Genomic DNA, 26,635 nt, shown 5'->3' on the forward strand with positions numbered 1-26,635 from the left:
GGGGGGCTGATGAGGTCTCTCTTCCCACTGTCTGAGATCCTCTTGCACTCCCCAAATGAAATAAAGGCATGGAGAAAGTCAGTTAAGAGAGCTGGGTACCTGAATTTCTGGAACGATGGGGCCTTTCTCTGCACAGGAGCTGGCGAAGGACGTCAGCGGGGAAGGAGACACGACAGGGTTGGGGCGGGCGAAGTTGCTCAGGTCACAGCTGGGAATCTCATTTTCCTCATGTCGCATGATGATGGTTTCCATAACGAAGAAGCGATCCCAAGGCAGCCAGAGGGTGTGCTCCTGTGTGATGAAAGGTGCCCTCTCGAACCGCAGGATGATGGAGATGCCGCCATTGGTGACCAAGTCAAAGCTGTTAGGGAGGGGAGGGTTGAGAAGGAGAGGAGAGGCAGGGGCAGGAAAGGAGATGATGAGGAGGTGGGGGAAGAGCAAAGGAGGAGAAAGAGAGACAGAAAGGAGAAAAAATTACCCCAAAGGGTCTGAGCACTTGTCAAGGAAACTCTAAAACCTGAGACTTCACTGTAGCCACAAACAGAAATAGAGAGATTCCAGAAAGCATTATTTTCTTTTGAAGATGATTCCTCATAGAGAATTTGCCAAAACCAAATTAATAACCACTGCGATGGAGAGCCATTTGCTAGGACAGCCGATGAGCCTCTGCTGTGGTGCTCCTGGTTCTGAAGGGCTTTTGGAGCTGAAGCTCAGTGAAAAGTCAGCAGAATAAAGTGAAATGAGCTCTGTCTTGGCATTAGGAACTCTAGGCCTAGTCCTGCCTCTGCCACGAACTACTGTGTGATCCTGGGTAAGACACTGAGCCTCTCTGATTCTCAATGTTCCCATCTATAAAATGTAAAGGTTCAAATGGACTATTCTTAAGTCACTAACATTCTATGACTCTACAGAAATTTTAGCTCTGATTATGACAGATTTATCAACATAGGCCTTTGGAATTACAAACTAGCTAAGCAATTTAGAGATGGATACGATTGGAATCATAGCATATTAGAAGTAGAAGAGGAACCAAAAGACTGAGTCCCAACCTCTTAGCTGTAATGAGAGCTCCATGACAGTGTCCCTGAGAGCTGCTTACTCAGCCATTATTGGTTGTCCTCTACCAATCTGATGTCACTTCTGTGGAACCCCCATCAAGGGGCCATTGGGGTCCTACTAGTGCACTTCCAGTGATGAGCTCGCTATACACACAGGACGACTGTTCCATCTCTGGTTAGTCTTAACTGTTAGGATGGTTTCAGTTTTTTGGAACTAAGCTGGAGTCCCTCTCCTTTTTAATCTTAGGCTAACTTTTACATGCTGGGGTGACCTCAAACTAATCTTTTCCTTCTGCCTCTGGCGGTCCTTCAGCACTTGGAGATAGTGATTCTGTCCATTTGCCACCTCCTGGCTGTGATGTCTCTTTGGACAAAGTCCTTTTAACTATTACTTTTAGGATGCCTTTTCAAGGCCTGTCCTCATCTGGCTTTTTTTTTTTTTGGTTGGAGAGCTCCTGCTAACCTCTTAACCTGTCAGAATTCTAGTTCCCTCCCCTGGGTTACCACTGCACCATGTGCACTGCTCCCTAGAGCCGACATCACATTACGCTGGAATCACACATTTAGCTCTCTGGAGCAGGGACACGGATTCCTCTCATTTCTTCTGGAACCTAGCCTGGTACTTGATGGCTATAATTTACAGAATAAACGCATGAGTGACACTACAAATGTCTTTGGAACTGACTATCCACTAAACACTGTAAGTTCCTCCTTACTTTGGCTGTTATTGTGAGTCAGCCTGATGTTGACCTATGCAGTGGGTTTTGGAGACCCCAGTGCAGGACCTTGCCTTTATCCCTGGTAAACACACCTTGTGGGATCGGGCTCATTGTTCCAGCTTACTTTTCCCTCCTCTAGAAGCTGCAAGGATTTTGCATTGAACTATCCTTAGTGCCAAATCTTGCTCTTGGTAGACGGTGCCCCCAGATTCAGGTTCCTAAGCTCCAAAGCTTGACTCTTCTGTTCTTTGCAGAAGCTTTTCACCCACATGGTGGGCCCTACCATCCTTTGATAAGCAATGAGAGAGAAACACCAGGGAAAGTATTTAAAGTAATAGTTCAAGTTTTGGCTCTCCAGGAGAATAGCTATGGTTTGAGGGAACACCCAGAGAATAACTTTTCTGTCACAGAACTGAATAGCATCTGTACTTTGACAGAATATCTTAAACCATCAAACAGAATTTTGGCCCAACACATCAGCTGCCTTCATGAGAGGATGAGTGTGAGGAGGGAGTGAGGACAAACTGAAAAGACATACTCTCATGGCAGTGAGCAAGCTGGGGGCTGCTGGCCCTGCCAAGAGCTACATATAATTGGTTCTTGCTAAGAGCCTGGCCTGCTCATCTGGAGGGAAACCTTGTTGTGGACGTGGATACAAATCTGACCCTTAGTTCTCATACGAAGCCCAAGCAGTTTAGGGCCAGTCCAAGCACTGTGACTTCCTGTATGGATGAGTTGCGTCACCTGTCTGAGCCTCAATCTCCTCATGCAAAATGAAGTTGATGATCATAATCACTTGGCAGAGTTATTAATTCGATGGGATAATAGATATGAAAAACCAGGGCCACATTCCCTAGGCATCATGCTCTGTATATTCCCATTTTTCAATTCAATGGGCCTGAACTGCTTTTCTTGCCTGCTATTTTGAAATTTTTCTTCATGACTTCTGTTTTCCATCTTTTTAATGATCTCTTTGGCTAACTTCTCTGCCACTGCTTTCTGTTTATGAGTCCTTGTTAAGTCTTGAGGTCTGGCATTTTAGTGCTGCACGTGTATGTGTCTGTGTGTGTGGGGGGCGGGAAGGGGGGTGGGGGGAGCTGGACCAATGCGAGTATCCTGGGACCTGCTGGGAAAGTGAGGTATATAAAGATGAGTTAGGCACAATCTCTGGACCTGTATATGTATACTGTCATCTCCAACTATATCTCTAGCTTTACAGTTCCTCTTGGGGTCTGAGATGTAGAAAGAAGGTGAGTCAGGGAAGAGTCAGGCAGATGCTACCCAATCACTTATAACAAACAGGGATTTTCAGACACTTAGAGATTAATGACTTTCCCATACATTATGCAGTGGCAGTGTCTACATTGGGAAGAAAATTTAAGCCCCATAATGCATTGGTAACAATTATTCTGAAACTCAATTTCTAAGCTGCAGCAATTCTGGCTACTATGATGTAATTTAGCTGGCTGATTTGGGAAACACGGCTGATACTTACCTTCCAGGAACTCCGTGCTCTCAAGGGGCAGTAGAGATTTCAGGATCAGTGCAGACAGGAAGAATCAAAGCCTGGAGGTGCTAGAGTGGGCTTTTCCCAAGGGCCACAAAACTCATGTGACTTTGGTGTGTTTTATGGACCACCCTAACTAAGCATAGCAGGGCAAATGAATGACGATTTGCCAAGTCACATGAATGACGGACAAGTTTCGTGGCAAAAAAAGAGCAGTCCCTATGGCTCCTTTTTGATGACTGTTTCACAGCAGGTTATAATGTAGGCAGAATACCTGTTGCCTAGGAAGCTCACAGCTGCCACTTCCATAAAGCAGGCAGCCTCAAACTGGAAGGTAGTACAGACAGCGCATGGGGAGGGAGTTCCTCCATGCTGTAGTGGACGTCTGCGGAAGTGCTTCCTGGGATGGAGCATGGGCAGGGCAGGGCGAGGAGCAGTGGTCTGGCCTGGACACATTACCCCTGGGGACTGGCTGCCAGCTGGGCCCCTTCCCATTCACAAGGAGTGAGAGGAGGGGGGAGGGCTCCCATGCCAAACTTGCCAACCCTGTCTAAGAGGCACACATGTCTATAAACAGATGAGCTTCTACTTCATTATCACCTCGGCCGGGACATGTTCACATCTGATATTGGATTAAAGAGGTGCTAAAATCAATCAGGCTGGAGCATAATTTCCAACACAGAGTGAAAATCAACCTTATGGGCTCACACTTAGCCAGATGGACTGCCACTACCTGATTTTATTAAAAATAGAGGACTTGTCACCACTGACAGCCTAAATATTCCACTTTCCTCCTCCTCCTCCTCTTTTCTCCAAAATATTCTCATTGCTTGTACTAGAATCATTATCTTCTCATCATTTAATACTTTGTAATTTAATAAACAGGTAATACTTACCACACACTTACTGTGTGCCAGACTCTGGAAATACAGCAATGAACCAGAGTGAGACATGGAGGTAAAATTTGTTAAACACCTACTATGTTCCAAGTGTTTCTTCAGCCATCATAGAATCTAATCCTTACAACCAATTTGTGAGATAGTGTTAGGACCATTTAATAGATGAAGCTGATGCCCAGAGAGGTGAGGAGATTTGTCTAGGAACACAGAGCTAGCAAATGGAAGAGCTAAAGTGATTTAAAAAATGTTACTTCATTCTACTGATAGTTCTCATAGGGATCCAAAAGTCAGAGTTCTGTCATAACCCAGTGGCTTCCACTGACCTAGGTCATCGTAGATGGAAACCACAGTCCATATGACAGTGTTTTATGTCATAAGCCATGAGGCAGGATCATATGTATAAGGTACCCTGTTGCTTATTCTAAGAACCAAGTGAGAAGAAACGGCTTAATTTATAGCCAAAGGGACTTAGGCCAGAGCAAGATACAAGGTCACACAGCTAGTAAGTTGTGAGCTGGGCATCTGAATTCAGGTGCACTGAACCCAAGTCCCAACCTCTTTCCACACTGTCATGCTGCAGCAGCTATGAGGCAAGACCATGAAAGCAGGGCCTTCACTAACCCTGGTCCACAAAAGGTCTCCTACCTGCCATCTTGCCTGCTGATTGTGTATCCGAAGAGAGGATTATTGGCAAAACTGATGTTCACGCCAACCAGCGGGGTCCCATCTGATGTCATCACTTGACCACGAATGACGCATGCATGCCTGTGGGTGGAGAAAAAGCATGATATACTTTTCACGCCCAGGACCCTGGCTGGCAGGGATCCCCTAACCCTGGGGAGGTCAGAAGACAGAAGCAGCCCATTCAGACAGTCTTGGTACCCAGGGTCTCATGGTATTCACTCAAGATGAACAATAATCTTCTTTTTTTTCATATTGCCTCAATTTAAGGCATCAAAGTATCCGCTAAAGAATTATTAATGGTAGATGTTTTCAGATACCTCACTCAGAGGTTATAGTCTAAGGATACCATATTATGCTGTAAAGAGAGAGAGCTGATCTGAGAGGGCTATAGTGTCATTATGTGTGTAAATTTGGAGTCATGTGAGTTGGACTTAAATTCTAGCTTCACCACTTTCTAGCTCTCTAAACCTGCACAAGTACATAAAAGCTGCTGAATCTCTGTTTTTTCATCCTGGCGTAGAGTAAGCTCCATAAATGGCAGTGGTTATTATTGTCACTAATAGTATCACTGGAAATGGACATATTAGAAATGAACAGGATAGAGGGCACTTCTCATCTGGCATTGGAAAGAGGAGAAGGGCATAGATGCTAGCGCCGTCCATTTGGAGTGGGTTCTGAAACCTTTCACCTCTCCCACCCCCGACCTTCCCTCTATATTCTAGACAACTAACCATCTGCTTTCCTCAAACTTGCCAGGCAAATGTTGTTAAAGCCTCTGTGTCTATGCAACATCTGCCTCAAATGTCATTCCTGTACCCCTGTCAACATTCTCATCCTTTAAGAGCCAGCTTCAAATATCACCTCTTCCCTGAAGCCTTTCTTGATGACTTTAATTAAAACTAGTTACTCATCCAAAATGTGACACAAACACCTTGACAGTCCATGTTTCTTCTCTCCACTAGATCATGAGCTTTTTGAGGGCAGGGTCTTCTCTGCAGTCCCTGGAAATGCCTAATAAGTACTGGGTCATTGCTTAAAAAAATGGTGTCCTGAATAAATAACTAGAGATCATTTAGAATGATGATTTTTCTAATGTTTAAGGAACAGAACATTTTTAGCAGATGGTACTTTGTAAGGAAAGAAAGCAAAAAACAAAAACAAGATCTGCTCTAGATAAAGCAGAGGTGGGTCCTCCCTCTTCTCTTGGGGTGATTCTGAAGGCAACTCTGTAGAATCTTAGCCCTTGGAGATCCAGAAAAAAGCCAGCTGGAAAATTCACTGTGTTAGTGAAAGAAGGGGAAACTGTGGTCCACAGAGGTTCTGTTATTTGTCCCAAGCCACACAGGGAGATGGTGGCAAAAGCAGACCTTGAATCTGGGCCTCACAGCTCTGAGCCCATTCTAGACTAGTCTGTTTCACTGGCAATGGGTGGAAATGAAGGTGCTCCCTGGGGTCAATGTCCTCAGGGATCAGGGCACTGGGGAGACAGCCCTCCTTGATAAGACAAATCTGAGGCAAAGATGCAGGTGGAGTTGTCCAGACAACTTTTCCCATTCACCGTGGTTCAGAAGGCCTTTATTCTGGCCTAGGGAAGAGCTACTGATGAGGCCTGTGGGCATTCATAAAACAAGATCTCAAACTCAGCCTCTGCTTACATCTTTACCCTTCTAGAGTGATAAACTTTTCTTTGTTTGATGAGAAAAGCAATTAACACCAGGCTTGTAAGCAGCTGGTCTCACTAGTGTCAGCTTGTCCTTTCTGGAGGCAAGAATAACTACCCACAATGCATCAAGCTCACCACCCCCACCCACCTCACCCCACCCTATCCCACCCCACCTCACCTCACGACACACAATCTGGTTACTGTTAATTCAGTCAGTGGTTTCCTTCCGAGGCCCTTGGTCTAAATGCAATTACGAGGCAAACAAGTTAAGCAGGCGAGACTCAGCAAAGACTCAGTCTTGCTCTGAAGGTCTCTCAATATATTTACGTGAAATTATCTCTCCACTAATGGGAAAAATTTATTCCATCAATTGTATTCAGCCGGTACTGAGAGATGCTTTCTTTAATGGAGGAAAATTGAATTTTGTATTGCTGGAACTTTGTCCTTCCAGAGGATTACTAACAGATCTCATATCCTGGCCACTCTCCAATCTTCTCCTGACATACGTGTCTTCAGATTCTGCCTGGACAGTAACTAGCCCTCTGGGAATGGTTTCCTTTTGGGGGCTGCCTGACTGCTGCCCCTGGGCCAGCTTTCTCTGATTTATCTCTCTTTAGGGATTCTCTAATAATCGGAAAACATTAAATCAGCACCATTTGGCTATCATGTGGCCTCTATTTCAGCAATCCAGAGCAGATGTAATTTTAGTCCAGGATCCTGTGGATTGCTTTGGATTCTGCAGAAGATTAAGTTGGCTCCCTGTGCCCCAGCAGGCCACAGAGGCCTTTTGCCAAAACAGGTATTTGGCTCAGGAATTAAGTCCTGGAGAAAAACACTTCTATCCTCCTTCTATTTGACCATGATTTTCAGTTGTCAAGAGAACCCAGCTGAACATCAAGCCTTCCCTGGAACAAAGGAGATGGGGAAGTCTGCTCTGTAATGTGTCTCCTGCCATGTGTTTTTGTCCAGGGTGGTTTGCAAAGGTATGGGCACTGAGCTTCCAAATGCTTTCTTTCTTCATCTACTTATTTAATGGATACCACCAGTGGTATACTGCTAAACGTATAACAATTGGCTTTCAAAAGACAAGTAGCTTTAGTTTGCCTATTTCTATGGTGTAAATACTTCCACCATGGCCAATTTCATGATACCAATGAGATAACACTGAACCCAGAATTGGAAGAGATGCATAGTAGGACACCAGAGACAGACTATAGTCCTAAGTAAGCTCCAGAGCAAAGATAACAGTAAAACTCAGTAAAATATCTATGAAGTGATGAGTTTTGATAATTTATTACCTTTGTTTTTAATATAATTTATTTAATTTTAATTTTGTATAATTTAATTAATAATAGTTGGGTTTAAAAACTAGCTTGCAGAATCCCTGAACACTTAATAATCAGTTCTTGTGAGCTGGTATGAGCTGGCTTCTGTATACCACTGACCCCATGCTAAGAGTCATTGTGGCTAAGCAATAGCTGCTGCTTTGACTGAAATTCCGCAATGGAAGACCACTGTGGAGAGAAATCACTAACACAGGGTGTAAATCATTGTCACCGACTTGGCTTCCCAGCTGGCTCATATGATCTTCTTATCACCTGTCCTACAGTTTGATGTTTTGCTTTCCCTTGGTCACTGTCTTGGCATAATGGAGTTTTGGGGTATCATTTTCCACTCATCCTCAGAGTCCCATCTAAGCCGTCATCAACTCAATGAAGCTGTTACCAATTTTTCCTCGTATAATTAATCACCCTTCCTTTAGGCTCCTTTAAACCTTCTAAGTATCGACTCATGACTGCAACTGTTTTATATCATTTGCATTTACATAGCTATCACAGACACTTACATGTGAGCTAGGGAGAAGGTTGGGACCACATCTCTGGTGGCTAGGGTAAGCATGGGATATTGCTGCCTGAGACTTTTTTAGGTGAAAAATGGTCAAGTCACTGACACTCAGAAAAGACTTGCTCAAGGTCATATAGCAAAGAACTCGATTGGCTGAATTGACACTCAAAGCTAGGACTTCTTACTTCCAAGTCCTTATTCTTACTACTGTATTATGTACCTGCAGTTACTAAATTTAATTTAATTAAATTAAATCACTTTAATTTAATTAAAAAACTGGGCACCAACTAAAAGCTAAGCACTGAATTAGGTGCTGGGATTATAAAAATGCATGAAGTACAGTCCCCAATTGCTTGCTGGAGCTCACCAAAGCCAATTTGAAATGCCCGAGTGTAGTTGTCTCTAACACCAGCCAGTCAACACATGGGTTTGGCATATGTCAGGCAGCTGGGATACAAAACAAGCAATTAGGCTGGGTGAACTCTGCCAGGAGAGAGCTTGTGCCAGGCCAAGAGGGGTGTCAAACATACTGGCATTAGTCCAATCCTACACTCAGGGCCTGACTGAGGTGCCCTTGCTGACATCAGTGAGGGGGAATATCTGCCTGATTGCTTCCTAAGGACAGTGGCCAGGTTTGGGATCAAGACAAGAAACTGAGAAACAGAATCAAGCAAATGAGAAACTAACCCCGACTGTCAGTCAGGGAGAAGTGGTTAGGGGTGTGGTGAAAAGAGCCCTGGGCAGGGGGTCAGTTCCCAGCTTAGTCTCCTTAATTAACTGCATGACCCCGGAGAGTCATCGGACCTTTCTGGACTTCCATTCCCTTATCTGCCCATACAGTCTGAAGTTTTTCTCAACCGGATACAAAATGGAATCCAACCAAGTTTAAGAATGTGTAATGGTTTTAATCTGGTGCTACCCAATTAAGCTCAATTAAGCCCTACTACGTGCTTCAGACTCTTAACGGAGCTCAAACAGTGCTTATACTTATCTCTGAATTATTCTCTTCACTTGTCCTGTTCATCTGAAAATTGCTGCTCGCCCTCAGCACCCACCTGGAGCATTTACCAAGTGGTACGTCAGCACTCTGGGATAAGCTGCCTCTGTGAAAACGCTGAGTGCTGTCACATATCGGGCAATCTTTTGCCCCTTGCAGACCATGAGCTCCTTGGTGTCATGGGCCACATCTCCCTCACTGCTGTCCTTCTGGCATTGAATATGGTTGATGCTCATTTTTGAGTGGGAAAAAAAAACCCCCAAAAACCTCCACCAAAACAAGGGTGGAATTTTGCCTTGGAATTTTGATGCAAGGCACAGAACAAGCTCTTGATAAATTATTTACTGAATTAATAAAAACTGATGTGTTTCTATAACTGAAGGTGATGCCAGAGAACTTTGAGCTATTTGACCTTGACAGAGTTATGGCTGGAGAACTGAGGGCTGGAGAGGCTGGGTCTTTCCGGTTGATCAGCCCAAATTGCATGGCATAGCTTGGTTCCTTTCCTTTGGAGGACCCACCCACTTCGACTTGTAGCCCTCCTATTTACCTTGATTCTATTGCCTCCTCATCTCTACCTCTTTTTTTAAAACTTTAAAAACGAATGGCAGAAATTAAGTTATATCTGTTATAATGTATATAATACAAACAGGTAAAGGAAGGTGAAGGGAGAAAAACTGTAGCTTTAACTTTTTTGTTATTAAGTAAAATTAGATGAAACTGGTATTCAGGAGATTGGAATAATCATTTGGGATCTAGGTGGTGAAAAGTAACTTAAGTCTGTCTACTGTAAAGTATTTGCTACTCTATGCCTGTATTGGTTATGCAAATCACTCTTTTGCATTACATATTTTAAACAGATTTATATGCCTCACTTGTACTAACCTTTTAACTGTTTTCTGCTAATTCGTGCTGATTGGGGATCTTTCCAGCATCTACTACACTTTATCTAACATCTTGTAAGAAGAATCTTGGGCCCAAATAAGAAGCACCACTTCATGGCCTGTCAAACTACCCCTGTCAAGGGGGTTGCCAGTGAAAGTCTGACCCAGTCCTCTCTGCTGCTACAAAACCTTCTTTCCAGTCTGGCCGTACGTGATGCTCTGTCACTGTTTTCCTAGCTTTCCATTTCAGTCCTCTGCCTCAGTTTCCTTAACCAGCTTTTCTAGTCTGATGCTGTATATATATGCAGTGTGTGTGTCTGTGATTTTTTACGGAATAAACTCTAATATGTGATATTATATTCAAAAGTTAACTTCTAGTTGTGCTTCATTCTTTATTTCTTATTTTAAAGCTCTTCCTATGTTTACTATGTATGTCTTTTGGTCACCTTAGGTCAAAACCAACAGAACTTGATCTAATCACTTAACTTTTAATGTTCCTGACTTATTGGAGTGCAGGGAGTTAGACTAGATCTTCTCTCAAGGCACCTTGTAAATCCAAGATCTCCTCTCAAGGCACCTTGTAAATCCAAGATCTCCAACTCTCCACACTTTATCATGATTCTTTTGACCACATCATCAGTAACTCTGTGCCACAAAGGTCATTTTCTGTAGTACCCACTGCCTTCAGGTAAAGTCCAAACTTTTCACCTTGGCATATAAGTCCCTTCAGGATTTGGCCCCTGCCTGACTCTTCAGGCTCCCATCCCATGTTCCACTCTCACATTCTGCGCTGGTGCCATGTTCAATTACGTCTCATATCCTCGCCTTGGCATGCATTTCCATGCTTCCCTGCCTTTGTCTTTGCTGGTTCATCTGCCTTGAATGTCTTTCCTCCACATTCCTGACTCTCCTTTAAGGCCTGCCTCTCAGGGAAGCTCTTCTTGATTTCCCGAGTACAAAGACAGCACTTCCTTCTTTGGTGAACAAAGCACAATCTATTTACCCCACTATAGTGTGATCGTTAGTTCAAACACCTCATCTCCTTTTCTAGACTGCAAGGTCTTTGAGCATAACAACCATGTCCTTTTCATCTCTGTAACTCCAATGCTTAGGACAGGAGTAGGTCTATAGTATACATTCAATAAATGTTGAGTAAAGAAATAAATATTACATCAATGAATAAAAGATGATCACAGGAAAAATATAAATGTCGTTATTTCACATAGCCCAAAGTGAAAATAGATATAGATGGGTTGGGAGAAGAGAAACGTAGACAAAGGCCTGAGAAATGACAATAGGGTTTAGTTATGGGAACTTTAATTGAGCACCAGCTATGTGCCATATATAATGCTGGGTGGTAGGAAAGATATCTATGCATTCATTTTCTTTTTTACTTATGGAAATTATAGGAGGGTAGTACCTTCAGTTTTTGTTTTATTTTCTATTGTGTTCTAAGCAGTTAAATAACTAACAGTAAATGAGACACAGTCCCTATGTCTGAGAAACTTACATTCTGGAATGAATATAATTTGACTTTTTAAAAATCCTTGTATCTAGACATAGATCTAGTATTGGATAAAAAGGGGAGCTGCCTACTGATTCATTCTAGCAGGACATGCAAACATTCCCACCATTAGAATTGCGTACCAGGCCCTGCCCAAGAACCCTTATATCACCCATCAAGGCTGGGGCACCAACATATCTGCTATGATACCCTGAGACGACCTGAGGGCATCCAATGACAAGATGGCCTAGCAAACACTAGTGTCTTCTGGGCCTTTAGGCTGTGCCTCCTGCAGACACCAGAAGCCACCTCTTAGCTTTATGTGGCTGTTGAGCTCTTTCAGCTCAGGGAACATGAGTTCCTAGGCTCTGATCACCCAAGCCTGTGGGCAACCTGGCTGCTGAGTGCTGATGCTCTGAGTCCTCTCCTACAGGAATCCTTTGGAATATTTTCTGCTGGCTGACAAAGGTGCACATAAGAATAGAGCCCTTGAATGTCCATAATACTTTATTTCCAGAGCCCTCTGGTTATGGCAAACCAGACATAGAGCTGAGAGAGGACAGCCAGCAGGGACCATTTTGGAGGAGTGAGGCTCCTTACCCCAGGTAATAGGGTTGGCCAGGTCTGGGGGACATGGCTGGGAAACACTGTCAGCGTACCTGGGACTTGGAAGGTGTAGTACAAGTCTAGATAGGCTGTTCTCTGTGCTATGTGGCCAGAGGCCTGCTTCTAAGTAGACTTCTCAGGGGGTGGTTTGTGTTGTTAGAAAAACTCCAGGCAGCTCTGCTACATGTGACTCCAGACACAGTTTCTCAGCAGACAAGTTCATTCTATGACTGTGTGTCCTGTCTTCCTATTAGGTAGGACACAGGACAGGAAAGACTAGGATGGGCCATAATTAGACTCACTTCCCAGGGGCTGGGGTTGATGCTGGGCAGAGATGCAGAAAGGGTCCTGCAGAAAGTTCAGCTCAGCAGGCTGGATCTGAGGTGCGTAGCAATAGACAGGTGGCATTTAAGGGAAATGGTCATTCAAGGGACAGGGGAGGAGGATCTGATGGAGACAGGCACGGTGAGGGAGCTCCTAGGGCAAGTGGACGTGGAAGTTCCATGTGTCACCAGCTAATAATGTTCAGGTTCCTAAGAAGAGCAGAGATGGAGCTCTATTCTTGGATGGGGCAGGGGTGGGAGACTGACAAGAGAAGGCAAGGCTTGAGTGCTTGGGTGGCAGGGGTACCAGGCTACTTGTATCAGGACCTTAGGCATAGAGAGAGAGATTGAGATTCCAGAACAAGACAGAAATCTCTTTGACAGAGCTGGCAAACAAAGGGTCAGACAGAGAAACAGTCGAAGGACTTGAGGCTGAGTGGGTAGGGTTACTCTAAGCCCTTCTCTTCAGACTGGGGTTGGTTCTAAAGGCCTGCGCATTAGAGCCACAGGGTAGAGTCACATGGCCCTACAGTGGTGGGAGGAAGAGTAGGAGGCAGAGACAGGGGAGGCAGGCAGGCAGATCTCTCTCCTCTGCCAGAATACTGCCTGTGGTGACATCTCTATACCACAGACTGTCACTGTGGGGTTCACTTAGAGCCAAATCTTGATGCCTCCAGGATCAGACTGGAGGGCTGGTCAGACTCACTGCAGAGGCAACTGGTAAGTCCTCACCCAACATTATCCAGTGAGGACAATAATAGTAATGGCTCTCCAATATTCTAACTTCTTACAGCTTGAAATTTATCAGTGTCGGTTGAAAATGAAGAAAGTCCCTGACTTACAAACACTGGAATTACTGCTTGAGAGAGCCTTCACTTAGGACTCCAGGTCCTCCACGACTCTGCTACTATCTTGCTGAGCCAAGAGCTTTCTCTGGGTTAAAGTTTTCTCTTCCACCATAAAGGGCTGATGACCTCAAAGGTCCATTCGCCTCTTTGTCTGCCACGGTGCTAGAACATTTGCATCAATTATATAACTACGCTAATGCTTCAGGCTAAGATCCTCTTTTTTCTCCCAGTTCTTATGGTGACACTAAAACCTATACCAATATTAAGGTCACCGCTAATGCTAACCCTGACTCCTGCTATTAGTGATACCAGCTACTAACACATTAAATACTTAATGCCCTGACACATAAGTGTTTTACATCTCATTTAATCCTCAGACATCCCCATGAGGTATGGAATATTATCCTCATATGACAGATGCGATTAAGAGACTTGCTCAAGCTTACACAGCCGGCAAAGGGCAGGGTTAGGATTGAACCCTAGGCTCAAGACCCACCTCTGAGGCCAGTGCTCTGAAGCGCTAAGCCTTACTGCACATCAGCTTTATTTTTCCTTGTGCAGTGTTGGAGAGAAAGTCAGGGCCAACCAGGGTTGTAGAGTTGTAGCAGCACCATGCTATCTCGATTTGCAAAACTGGAGATGCTGAGATAGAATATAAAGGACCTAGCTGAGAAGAACAGAGGCTCAGTAGATGGGATCTAGGGCCAACTGGCTTGGCTTCAAATGCTGGCTCTGCCACTTATAAACCCTATGTCTTTGGCCAGGTTATTCAACTTCTCTGTGCCTCAGTTTCATATCTATAAAAGGATGATGAAGTCCCTACGTTGTCAGGTTTTGGGGGAGATGTAAAGGCATTACTACTTATGTAACTTACAAAGCATTTTAAACAATTCCTGACACATAGAACATCCTTGGTAAATGCTAGGTGTTATTTCTGAATGTGTGCTATGTCCCAGCCTTTGGGCTTCTGGGTATTTTATCTCATTTAATTTTCTAAATTAATTCCTGCAGGGTAGGAGTTAGTAACCCCATACTACAGGTGAGAGAATTGAGCCTCGCTCCCCCAAGGTCACTTGCTCTCACTTGCCCAAGGACTTGAATGCAGGCCTTCTCCCTCTAAAGCCCTAGTGATTCCAGCTTCAGCATAGCAGCATCCTCTGCTAATGCTTCCTGTGATGGACAGCTAGGAACAAGCTCAAGCTACAAAGCAAACAGAGATCGTAATTCGGTTTTGAAATCAATAAAGGGATGATCAAGTGGCAGAGGAGGAGTTGTTAGCTGCTCATCAGGATGATGTGAGAAGTTGCTGCCTGCATCCTGAATTAGATTCACCTAGTTGCTTTATCATCATAAACATTCATTTCAATGTGGGGAGGGATTTTTTAAAAACCAACATGAATAATATATGATGGTTGACATTTTGGAGGAAGCAGGATCTTTACCTTCTTCCATCTTCCATCAGGGTAATTTATCATTGTCTTTCTCACTGTTCCCCTTCCCCACTTTTAAACTGATGGGGTAGCCTGTCAGCTCAGCTTGTTCTGAAAACGCAGGAGTATAATTCAATAATAAATTCACTCAGAGGCCAGCTGTCAGGAAGCTGGTGTTTATTTGAACTCCATTAGATGATCTCTACTGCTCAGCCTCTCTGAGGGCTAAGGCCTAGGGTGGGGTGAGGGGGTGGAGTGGCAAGCAAATGCTTTTCTGTAACTGCTCTGCCACCAACACTCTTATGTGGCTTTAGATGTACACTGGGCTGATAAAAAATTATATGGCACACATAATCTTTTCTCCATCATTTGCATTATGTTTCCCTCTTGGAAACTCTTGCTTTGAAAATTTCTGGAAACTTTGTGCCTTTTTAAAGGGCATGAAAGAAATTCTGAAGACTTTGGTGACATCAAGATTATTTCACTTTTGTTTATAGCCAGTTTTAAGTCCTAATGGAGATGAAATCTGCTTAGTGAACAGGCGAGGGGCAGATCTTTCTCAGTTACTGCCTCAAACCACTTTCTGGCTTCATAGCCCTTTATGTTCTTCCTTCTCCCACATACCTTCTCACCTGCACACCAGGATCATATACCCAGATTTCCTAAGACCATCATGATTTCAAATGTTAGAGCATGTCTTTTTTGATTTGTAAAATATCATCCCCATAATTATGTTCTGGCCATATTAAAATTACCTCCATTCTCTGATTATCCTGGAAAGTCATGCTGGTCCCTCAGTATAGAATCCATTTTTAAATACTGTTCAACTGAAACTCACAGTAAGCAATTCAGCCTATTCAGTAGACACACACACACACACACACACACACACACACACACACACAACCAATCACAACCAAAACATGTTTCATGAAATACATATCCTTTTTACGGTATTACATTGATATTTTCCATTCTGTTGTACCCAATTCCATTTAAATTTACTTCTATTAAAAAATAGTTTCGACCCACTAAGTTGATTTCTTGACACACTAATGGGCTACTGTGACCTGAAGTGGGGTAAATAATGTCTTAATGGCCAACCCTCCTCACTGAAATTTCTTTTTGTTTCAGGCTAACGGCCATCTCCTATCAGAAGTCTTCATTCATTAGTTCATTTGTTAGTTTGCTCACTCATTTTCAAAGACACACATCTACTGTTGTCTACTCTGAGCCAGGCCCTGTGCCAGGTGCTGCAGAAACAAAGAGGCACCAGATGCCGCCCCTGTGTGTGGAGCTCAGGGACGAGGACTGGCCGTGGGAGTGATGGCCCTGCCTTGAACTCTCAGAGCACCCCATCTCCAGGTCTCTTCAGACACTCAGCTGTGGCCGACTGGCTGACTCTTGTTCTTTTTACTGCCAACCCCTGTGCTAGGCATTAGCTGTTCAATGACCCACAAGGCACGGGACATATAAAGGGCTCACAGTACAATGGGGTACAGATGCATAACTTCTCTCAGGCCTACTACAGAGTAGATGCTAATCAATATTTACCCAATATAGCTTGTGTTTGTGGGCACCTCTGTCCCTCTCTGAGCTTACCTAGTCTCTCCTCTCCATAGGATCTTACCCCTCTCTATAGGATATGATCCTCTGCTTCCTTTGGGGTGAATGCTCTAGTCACCCATCCCTCCTTTTTCCAAAGTCCCCCTGACTCCTTGAGTCTTTTCTCTTTGGGCTCAGTGTGTCCTGTCGGCGGACTTTTGTAGCAATCTGTTCTCACCTAACTACTTGCTTGAGTGAGCTGACAACCTATTACGCTTAGTGGAGCCCAGAAAGACTGGACAACATCACATTATTTCTCTTACAAATACAGTGTCCTTGACCATATTCTGAACTGATTTTCAAGTAACTTGGGGTGGCCCTTTTGTTAGAACCTCTTCCTATAATCTGCTAACCTGTTCCACATCAGCAAGGCACAACTATTCACTGAAATGATGTGTCTGCACTATGTCTAGCCTTTTCAACCCAGTCAGTCCTTCCCACGAGAATAGATACAAGCAAAGTTGTGTAATAGGGAAATAGCTGCCTTGAGTGTTCTTTCAGGAGGAAATGTCTCATGCTGCCCTCCATTTTCCAGCTGTCTGATCCCAAGCACCACACTCTTGGTCCTGTTATCTGTCTTCCTTCTATGGACAATCCTAGTGGGGATCCTTCTTCCACCTACAGAGCTGAATGGCTCCTCTCCTTCCACTCAAGTCTCAAGAGAGGGGACCCTGCATTCTTCCCATGACTCCAGGTGAAGGGGAGGTATTCCACTAACCAGGTGGTGTCCGGGTCTGTAGGCCAGGAAAAAAAGATGGTATTCAAGCCACCTAATCCGATGATGGTGGTTTCCATGCCTGCTATGTCCCCTCCTACTTTAGACCTACTTTTGATCAGCTGAAGTCATTCACACCTCTATCACTTTATGTAGAGTTGAAGACAGCCATGGCAGAATGTCAGACAGAACTACTATATTCATTAAACCTATATTAAATACCTCTTGTGGGCCAGGCATAGTCCTGGGCTCTGGGGATCAGATAGGGTTCTTGAGGGAGGCCTTCCTCACTCTAAGTCCGTCTGGTAGTACTTTTGCTTCAGTTCTGAATCAAGCTCTATGCTTTCCTCTAAGGGGTCCAGCCCAGAGCCCATTCTGCTTGGCTGGGGCCCTCACACCCTGGGGAGCTGCTGCCCATCCTTCCCTGAGGGCCACCTCTGCTCTAGCACCTCTGGCATCTGCTGGGGTGCTACACAGAAGCATAAGAAACCCTCCTCTCTGAGTCAGATACACAGATGGGAGTTTGCAGAGTGAAAGAGCTGTACCTCTGAAGCTGCCTTTACTTGCTGGGGTTGAAAGTGCTGTTGAGTTTCTGGGTGACAGTCTGCTTCTTGGAGCCTGTTAAATGGACTCCCATTAAGACTATACAAATTGTGGCACAACATGCGGGCGCAGGAGGACATGGGGTTTTCTGTCAGGCCAGCCTTTGTTATTGTTATATACAGGTACCAAATCACGTAGGCCTGCCCATCAGAAATCCCGCTCTCTGGAAAAGGGCCACCAGATTCCTCCCTAAGAAGGATCCTGGCTGACAGCGGCTGGCATAATGTTGCCTTTTCCCTTCCCCAAATAAGGACTAGACGATCTAAACTTGGTTCCTATCTGGGTGGCTGCTGGACTTTCCTGGAGGGCAGCTTACTCTCAAGTTTCACTTCCAGTTAAGAAAATGGAATTGGAAGCTCTTTTCAGCATCGCCACTATCATCATCTAATTAGCAAGCATTTTTTTATGTGGCCAGTACTAGGCCAAGACTTTATGTACATTTTGTTTTTTCACTTAATTCCCATGGCAATCCTGCAAAATAGACATTGCTATCCTGCTCTTACAGGTGAGGAAATTAGAGTTCAGGGAAATTAAGAAACTTTCTCAAGGTCACATAGCTAGCAAGTGGATGCAACAGACTTTAAACACAGGTCTAATTCCAAGGCTTGTGCCATTTTCATTAGGTTAGGCTGATCATCTGTATACCAAACCTGAGCTGGGAGCTTTATTTCAGTTAATACTTTCAAAGGTTTTCATGAATAGTTGCTATAATCGGAGGCGGGTGAACAAAGGTTAAATCATTTTCTTGAGGTCACACAGAGCTAGTGAGAGGTAAAGCCAAGATTCAAATTCTGGGCACTTCCTGTTATTCAACCTTCCATCACAGGAGAGGAAAGAAAGCAACAACCCAAACTTGGTAACTGATTTGACTTTATCCTAAGTATGCAAATAAGCACTACATTACTGGCCCTGATCAAGATCATGGAATATCAAGGAGCCAAAGAGAAAAGCATCTGCTGCCCCGGTTTTCTAGTCACTTGGGCTTGTTTTACATAAAAATCTGTGTGGGGACACTCAGTGGAGATATAGAGACAGCTGTTTTTTTCTGAATCTAGATCCGTGAGGAGCAGGGACATAACGATTCAGGCAAATGTTAGGTAAAAGGAATTTTACGGCAACATTTGAAAGCTTACATTATCCATTCATTTGTAGAGCAAATGCTATAGTCCAGTATTATGGGTTTGGAGAGTTGAATGGTCTCTTCTTTGAAAGCATCTGTAATTTAACGGAAGGTGACAGATATATAAACAATGATCTGGGAACTGACTTCTACTCCTGCTTCTGCTACTAATGTGTAATGTAATTTTTAGCAGATGATTTAAGCTCTCTAGACTCTGAATCCACAATATAAAATTAAGTAAAATAGATAATGTATCCATCTATCCTCCCTCCCACTGTTCCTTCCTCCATCCCTCCCTCTCTCCTTCCTTCCATTTCTTCATTGTTCAAGGCAACATATATATATATATATATACTTGTCTTGAGCAAGTTTGTACTAAAATGATTAAGATACAGTCCTTTCCTGGAGAACTCAGCTTAGACAGTTGACCGACATTCATATATTCGCTCTATTAAACCACTTGCCCAGAGCCATGCATCCAGTAGTGGCAGAGCCACGATCTAAAACACAAGCTGGCCTTACTCCGAGACCAGCCTGACTCTTCCCTTCTGCTGAGAGGTCCATTTCTCCAAGTACAAGTTTCTCAAGTTCATCACTTGCCAGGCTTCTTAAGGCAAGTCAGACCTGCTGGAACCACAATACTGAAATCCCTGTGCAGGTCCCACAGTGATTCATGGCAATAAGCCACAGGCTTGGTGAGTAACCAGAGCACATGCAGGAGCCATAGTCCTTGCTGGCACTGATCAGGATGGCATGGTAATGGCACCCCTTAAGCAGAAGAGACACAGCCATAGCCCTAGTCAGATCCCATAAGGGGTCCATTAAAGAAAGGCTGAGCTAGAAATAGTTCCCTTGGTTGGAATGATATTTATACCTCCAGTTGATTAAAAGAACGCATGCCATGAGAAGACCTATAAGCATACACACAAAATCATACAACTGAATAAAAGAGCAGGAAGCTTCCTATCTAGAGACAAAAGCGGCATTTCTGGCCAAGATAAACAAATAAGGTTTTCCTCACTCTATTTCTGCTCCTGGCTCTGCCACTTGACCAGCCTGTGAATTTAGGAAGGTCACTTAATCTCTGAGGTTCTCGATATTCTTAGGGTAATTTGAAGGGTTTGGACTATTAAGTATGTTCATCTCTAAAAGGGTTCAAGGTTTTTTTTTGCTTTTACATACTCGTATCATGCCCCTTTTGCTGGGCTTACAACCCTTCCCCCACATCCCCACCTTGTCATTGCTCCTGTGAGGAAAGGCTGGGCAAGAGAAATCGTGGGCCCTGAAGTCCGACAAGCCCTGGTATGAATCCAGCTCTATCATGTCCCAGTAGTAAGGCCTTCTCCATGGAGTTCCAGTTACACTCTGGGGATGATATACTCTGGGGATGATAATGCATACCGGGGCCGCTTCCCTGGTTCCTTTTTAGGTCCCTGCTCTTCTCCTCTTACTCATTCTTCTTGAGCAAACTTCTTGAGCAACCCATGACTTGACCCTGCCTATTTCTCCCTTTAAACAAAAGTTGAGGATGTCCTTCAACTTTCTTACCCCTTATCACTACCCCATTTGTCAACTTAGGGCAGGAACTCTCAGCACAGAAATCACGAGCACAGAAATCACGAACACAGAAGGTAAACAATCTGTGACTGCTCAATTGAATTGTGCTGACTTTTAGAGAAGGTTCTGCATATTTGAGGCATCACTACACTGGAAAACATTAGAAAGAAATTATTATAAATCTCTCCTTCTTGGGTACCTTTTCCTAGTTCACAGACCCTGATATGGGGAGCAGAGAATAGAGAGCAGTAGGTCCCTGTGCCCTTTCATGCTTCTAGGTCTTTGCATAAGCTGATTTCTCTCCTTGAAACACCCTCTCCTTCCCTTGCTTAAGCTAACTCACTCATCTTTATAAAATCCAGTTCTTAAGTTGTGGCCTTTCTCCTACCCATGAATACCTCCTCTATGTTCTCAGAGTCCCCTGCGGGAACACTGGAACTTTCTCTCTCTCTCTCTCTCTTTTTTTTGTCTGCCTAGTAGTAGACTGTGAGGGACTAATGAGCAGGTGCTGTGCTCTACTCATTTCTGTGATTCTAGCATAGGATCTGGCAGAGAGCGGACCTCAGAAAAAACTGTCCAATGGATGACACAATTGAAAACATGTGAAAGAATGCATGGGCATATGTCCTGGGACACTAACAGATGTACCCCACCCCCAGCCTAACAAGTCTTCTGGACATCAGCTCTGAGGGCGAACAGTGTTAAAGCCTTTCAGCTCGTCTGTAGACTGCAGAATCAGTAATGGCTGACTGCAAAGTGGGTATTGATCCAAGATTTCCCCCCGGACCTTCCTTTCCATCAGAATGACTGGCAAGCTTAAAGAGACATCTCAAACTCTTCAACAATGCTCTTGAATGCGGGCCCACACATACTTGATTTAGATGACTAGAACCTTTTGCATTTTTTGTTTAATCTCATTAGATGAGGACATGCAAAAATCCATGATTTGTAGGCCCACCCTCCTGGCTTCCTCCCCCACCTCCACCCCCACCTCCCCCCGAAATGTGGCCTGGAGGTGATTCAGTTCTCCCTCAGAAAGCCATGGCCAGAGCGGGGGCCCAATGGACTCACCCTCCATCAAAGGGGTTCTCCCCTGGGATGATGTGTGTGCTGTCCCTGCCCACAAGGAACTTGATGCGGTCGTAGAAAGAGTGCAGGTTCTGCTGCGACACGGGGGCCTGTGTCTCCTGGATGATGTCCAGTGGGTCAGGGGATCCCAGGCACAGCGGGTTGACATGACAGAGAGGCTGAAGGCAGCAGTCTGGGTCCATGCAGTCCACCAAGCCATCTGCAGGGGTGACAGTGCATGAGGTTTATATCCTGATCAAACAGCCACGTTTGAACACAATGCCTTCATTCGCTCTTTATTTTCCACTGAATGGAAAACTTTATTAAGTACCTGATATAACAAGACTTTTGCTAGGCACCAAGGAGATCCAGTTCAGGTGCTTGAAATCTGGTCTCTGCCCATTAGTCTCGTAGGAGAGACAGACAAATAAGTGTACAATGTGATGTGTGCTATTTTTTTTTTCAAAGAGATAGAAGGAATTATATATGTGAAGGCCCAGAGGTGAGAGAACATACTGAACATTTGAGAGGCTGGGCTCCGAAGGTGAGGGAAATAGCAGAAAAAGAGACTGCTGAGATTGGCAGGAGCACACATGCGGGGCTTCTGGTGGGGGCGGGGGGATGGGGGGGAGGTTAGGGAGTTTGCGTTTCATCCCCTAGGGAAAATGGGATCTACCTAAAGGTCTTAGGTAGGGGGTGTGGAAACTGGGGGCTCTACAGGGGGGGTGGTCACTGAGGTGGCACAGGGGAAAAATAATGGTTGCTGAGACTAGATTACTAATAGTGGTGATTAAGAAAACTGAATGGTTTTGAGGGACATTTAAGAGGTAAAAATGATAAGACCTGGCGATTGACTGGCTTTGGGGGTGAGGAAGAGGCAGTGTTGTGAAGTCACTCTAATCCTGAGCATCTCTCCCAGCTGTGATGCAAAAAACATGGAGACTTGGCTCGGCCTTCTGTGAGAGGGGCTTTCTGAGTGTACTAGATGGTTCCAAGTCTCTGACCAAGTTGCCCCTAGCAGGGAATTCTGTTTACTACATGGATAAATTTCTTCAGGACTTAAACTTATGTGATAGCTCCTAGCCTTCCAAAATTCGAAGAAAGAAACTCCAAAAGATCGAGTATTTTTGCTTGCATTATCCCCAAGTGTTTTTACATGCATCCAATAGACTAACTTAAAATAGATAACAAACCCAGGGATTAGAGGATGCTGCCCAAAATGGGGTACAAGAAAAGCCCAGGGTTATAGTCTGTGTGCTTTGCAGGCAGGGAACAGTTGAAGGACCTGCATTCCACCGAGGGTTTAAATTCTGCCTCTCCTGCTTATTAGCTGTGTGACTTTGGGCAACCGTCCCCACCACCATGGGGTGCATAGATCCTGTTCTGGTTATATCTGTTGTATCCTCAGCACTTAGCATAGGTGTTTGAAACACGACTGTTAAATAAGTTAATTAATGAAAATTGAATGACTTAATTAACAATATGAATCAGGGAATGAAACCAAATGACAGTCCATAAAACCCAAAAAACCATTATCTTCATTCAATTTCATAAACAGTGTGGTATGGTCTATGACCATGCCACCCTGAACGTGCCCGATCTCGTCTGATCTAGGAAGCTAATCAGGGTCAGGCCTGGTTAGTACTTGGATGGGAGATCACCTAGGAAGACGGGGCACTGTAGGTGTAAAAAATAAATAAATAAAATAAAAATATGTGGTATGGTGGGAGGATCAATGAAGCTTGGAGACTGAAGTTCCAGATAGAGTTCTTACACAGCATTTGCTTTCTCTGGGCCCCAGGCTCATTACTGACATGCCTCTCTCACTTCTGTCTCTGTGGGTTTGCAGTATAGCTACTGCCCACCATATCCATATGGGCAGCACACCTAAGCCTCCTTACTCTCCTCAGGATTGTAGTGGCCTCAGGCAAGCTACTTGACCTCCCTGAAACTCTGCTTTTTCCTCAATAAATTAGGGACAAAAATCCCTTGTCTTTCTTGTTCACTTTTGCATGGTATGAGAGACCTTGTGGATAGCACAATAGTAGAGTATGAACTCCAAAGCCAGACTGTCTGGGGTCAAATCCTGGTTCTGAAACTTACTTCTGTGTGACCTTGGGCAAGTTACTTAAACTCTCTGGGCATCAGTTTCCCACATCTCTTACAAAGGGATTATAAGAGTGTCACTTGAGGATTTGTTACATAAATAACCCCCCTCCCCCAAATCTAGCAGAGTACCTGATACACGGTGAGTACTAAATAAAGGGTAGTTCCCCTTCCTGACCCTGAACCTAAAATAGTCTCACTAAAGTGAAGGGCCATTTGTCCTTTGTCTGCTCACCTGCCAGATTCATTCTGAGATGTGGGGGATAGGCCTTCTGTCACCCCAGCACTATCCCAGCACTAAATTATGGCTACTGTCTCAGCTCTCAGATATGCCTAGCAAAGCACCTGTGTTCTCATGTAGCTGGCGGGCTCCATCATACTTTTTCGTGCTGCCCCTGTCAGACATTGCTTAAACACATAATTACAGCCTGAGCTGAGGGTTATTTGCATTCTGCTATTGATGTTAGCATGACAGATTCGGCAGCCGCATCCATAACTCGGCAGAAATGCTCCATTATTCGATCCCAGTGAGCAGGGACGTTGACCATTAAATCAGCTAGCACAATTGAAGGGCCGTGAAAAGTCATGGCTAATTTGAAATTTTATTAGCTCTTGCCTGTTCTTGTTTACCACCAAAGCAGTCCCTAGAAGCCAGTCTTTTACCTCTTTATAAATACTCTGCTCTGTGGCACCTTGGAAAAACTGCTTCCTATTTCTCTAGTCCTGGGGGAAGTTTAGCCAGGAATTGTTGTTATTGTTATTAATATTAATATTAAATGATGATGATAATCATGGCTGCTACTTAACTGAGCACTAGGCATTGTGCTAAGTGCTTTACAAGGAATGTTTTCAAAAAGTGTCATTGAGTTTTCCCAACTCTGTGAAGTAGCTGCTGTCATCATCATCTCCCTTATTATAGAGAAAAGAAACAAGAGGCTCATAGTGGTCAAGGTTGCACAGTCAGCCAGTGAAGAAGCTGACTTGGAATCTGAACTCAGTTCTTTGTGAATGAAGCACGAAGGGCTCTTCGAATCCTGAAGAGGTTTTTTAGGAACTATTTCTTAAGTGGAAAACATGAATTGATGAGCCTTGTTGAAATATGACTCTTTTGTGCCCTCTAGCACCTTGGGCGAACTCCCTCACAGCACTCATTTCCCCCGTATTGTAATTCTTATTTTCTGTCTCCCTCTCCAAACAATGCGCTCCTGGAGATCAGGGCTGTGGGACTCATTTCAGGATCCCAGGGCCCACTGCTCTGGCTTTTACCTTCACCCTTGCTTCCAGAATACGGGGCATCCCCATACTCCTTTTTTCTTTCCTTTTTTTAAAAACAAATCCAGCCGTGAATTTCAAAGCCAAATTTTTGTTTCTTATGGTCAGAGGGCCTTTGTGGTAATCTCGTTGAGATTCCATTCTGCTGGAAATGAAAGCCTCAGCAAGGGCTCTGAGCTTCAGTTTGCCCATCTATAAAATGAATAATCAGACCTACAGCACAGAGATGCTGGTAGGATTAGGTGAAATCATGGATGTGAAGCACTTAATATGATGACCAGCACCTAAGTAAGTGCTTGATAAATAATAGTTACTGTTAGCTCCTGGCCAGGTCTTTCCCTGAAACAGGAGTCCTGATAAGAGACCTGCCATTTGGCCCTGTGGTGGTCCCCTTCCTATGCATAAATTTCAGGGCAGCCCTTTCTGGATGCAGTCTGGCCTCGGAGGACTGAATTAGATAAACACAGCAATAGTGACACACTATGTAGGACAGGACAGACCTCAGGGGACTTGAGATTGGGGTTCTCTGAAATGGAGATATCACACAAACAGTGCTCTTATGAGAGATCCTGGGACTGGGAATTGTTCACTGCATGCTTCACAGGTTAGAGTGATTAATGCCAGACCAAGAATTATGTTTGCCTACACTTTCCTATGTTGACGTTCCCTAATCATTCATTCAGCAAATATTTGCTAAGTAGTAAATGTGGGCTAAATCCCCGTTAATAGAGACAATCACATTTAAATGAGATACATACATATTTTTTAAATGATTAGGTTCCACAAAATTGTTATCAAAGGCTCAGTTTACAAGAACCAGTTTTCAGGCAAAAGCACTCATATTTTCAAATGCAGCATATGGCAGCCTTTAACAGGGCATATGGCTGCTCTACAGTGATAGAGGATCTTCCACAGTTCCATTTTCTTAGGCACAGATGACAGACAATTTTAGAAGAGTCATATTAAGAGGAAAAAGTATGCTTTGGGGACAGAAGAGTAAATTTTGGGGTACACTAGAAATGCATCAATATACAGTTTTCAGGATTCTCCGGTTTGGGCCATTTTGGAAACATTTACATTTCCCAAGCACTTCATGTTTCGCTTGATTGTATATTACACACAAACTGTTTGACTTACAAAATGTCCATGTTTCATATATTTGCATTCCTATTGAGATACGCTCACTGTCACAGCAGAAAAACAAAAATATAAAACAAAACAAAAAAAAAACCCCAAACTCCACCAGGGAAATAAGAGAGGATATTCCTCCATTTCTTTCAAGTTCTCCATAAAGCTCTCCTAAACTTTAAACACAAACTTTTGGGAAAAAAATATTTTTTTCTCAGAAACTTCCTCTTTCCTTACAGTTCTGAAGGCCTCCTCCCTGTCCTTACTTGGTGAAAGTGGAGAAGGGACAGAAGAAAATGTCAGAGCCTGTTCTGGCTCTTGGAGGCTGGCAGGGGTAAAGCAATGCTACATCCAGCAGTGGCCTCTGGTGGAAGTGGAAGGCAAATGGAAAAGAGAAAAAAAAATGGCCAGAAAAAAAGCAGAAAAGAAAGGAAGGAAGGAAGGAAGGAAGGAAGGGAGGGGAGGAAGAGAGGGAGAAAGAAAAGGAAGGAGGG

The 26,635-nt window shown here is 44.1% G+C and overlaps 1 protein-coding gene across 8 annotated transcripts in view; it reads right to left on the reverse strand.

The window, feature by feature from the left end:
• TENM4 (teneurin transmembrane protein 4) overlaps window positions 1-26,635 on the reverse strand; it is a 691,021-nt gene that overhangs the window by 60,473 nt on the left and 603,913 nt on the right. For all 8 annotated transcript variants that reach the window (XM_025042569.1, XM_015600544.2, XM_015600547.2 and 5 more), the window contains 3 exons: window positions 21,639-21,855; window positions 4,829-4,948; window positions 100-361 (listed from right to left, as the gene is read on the reverse strand). In XM_025042569.1, coding sequence (XP_024898337.1) covers window positions 100-361; window positions 4,829-4,948; window positions 21,639-21,855 — 599 coding nt within the window. The remainder of the gene's footprint in view (window positions 1-99; window positions 362-4,828; window positions 4,949-21,638; window positions 21,856-26,635) is intronic.

The sequence above is a fragment of the Pteropus alecto genome, unplaced genomic scaffold, assembly GCF_000325575.1.
Source record: "Pteropus alecto unplaced genomic scaffold, ASM32557v1 scaffold7, whole genome shotgun sequence".
NCBI lineage: Eukaryota > Metazoa > Chordata > Mammalia > Chiroptera > Pteropodidae > Pteropus > Pteropus alecto.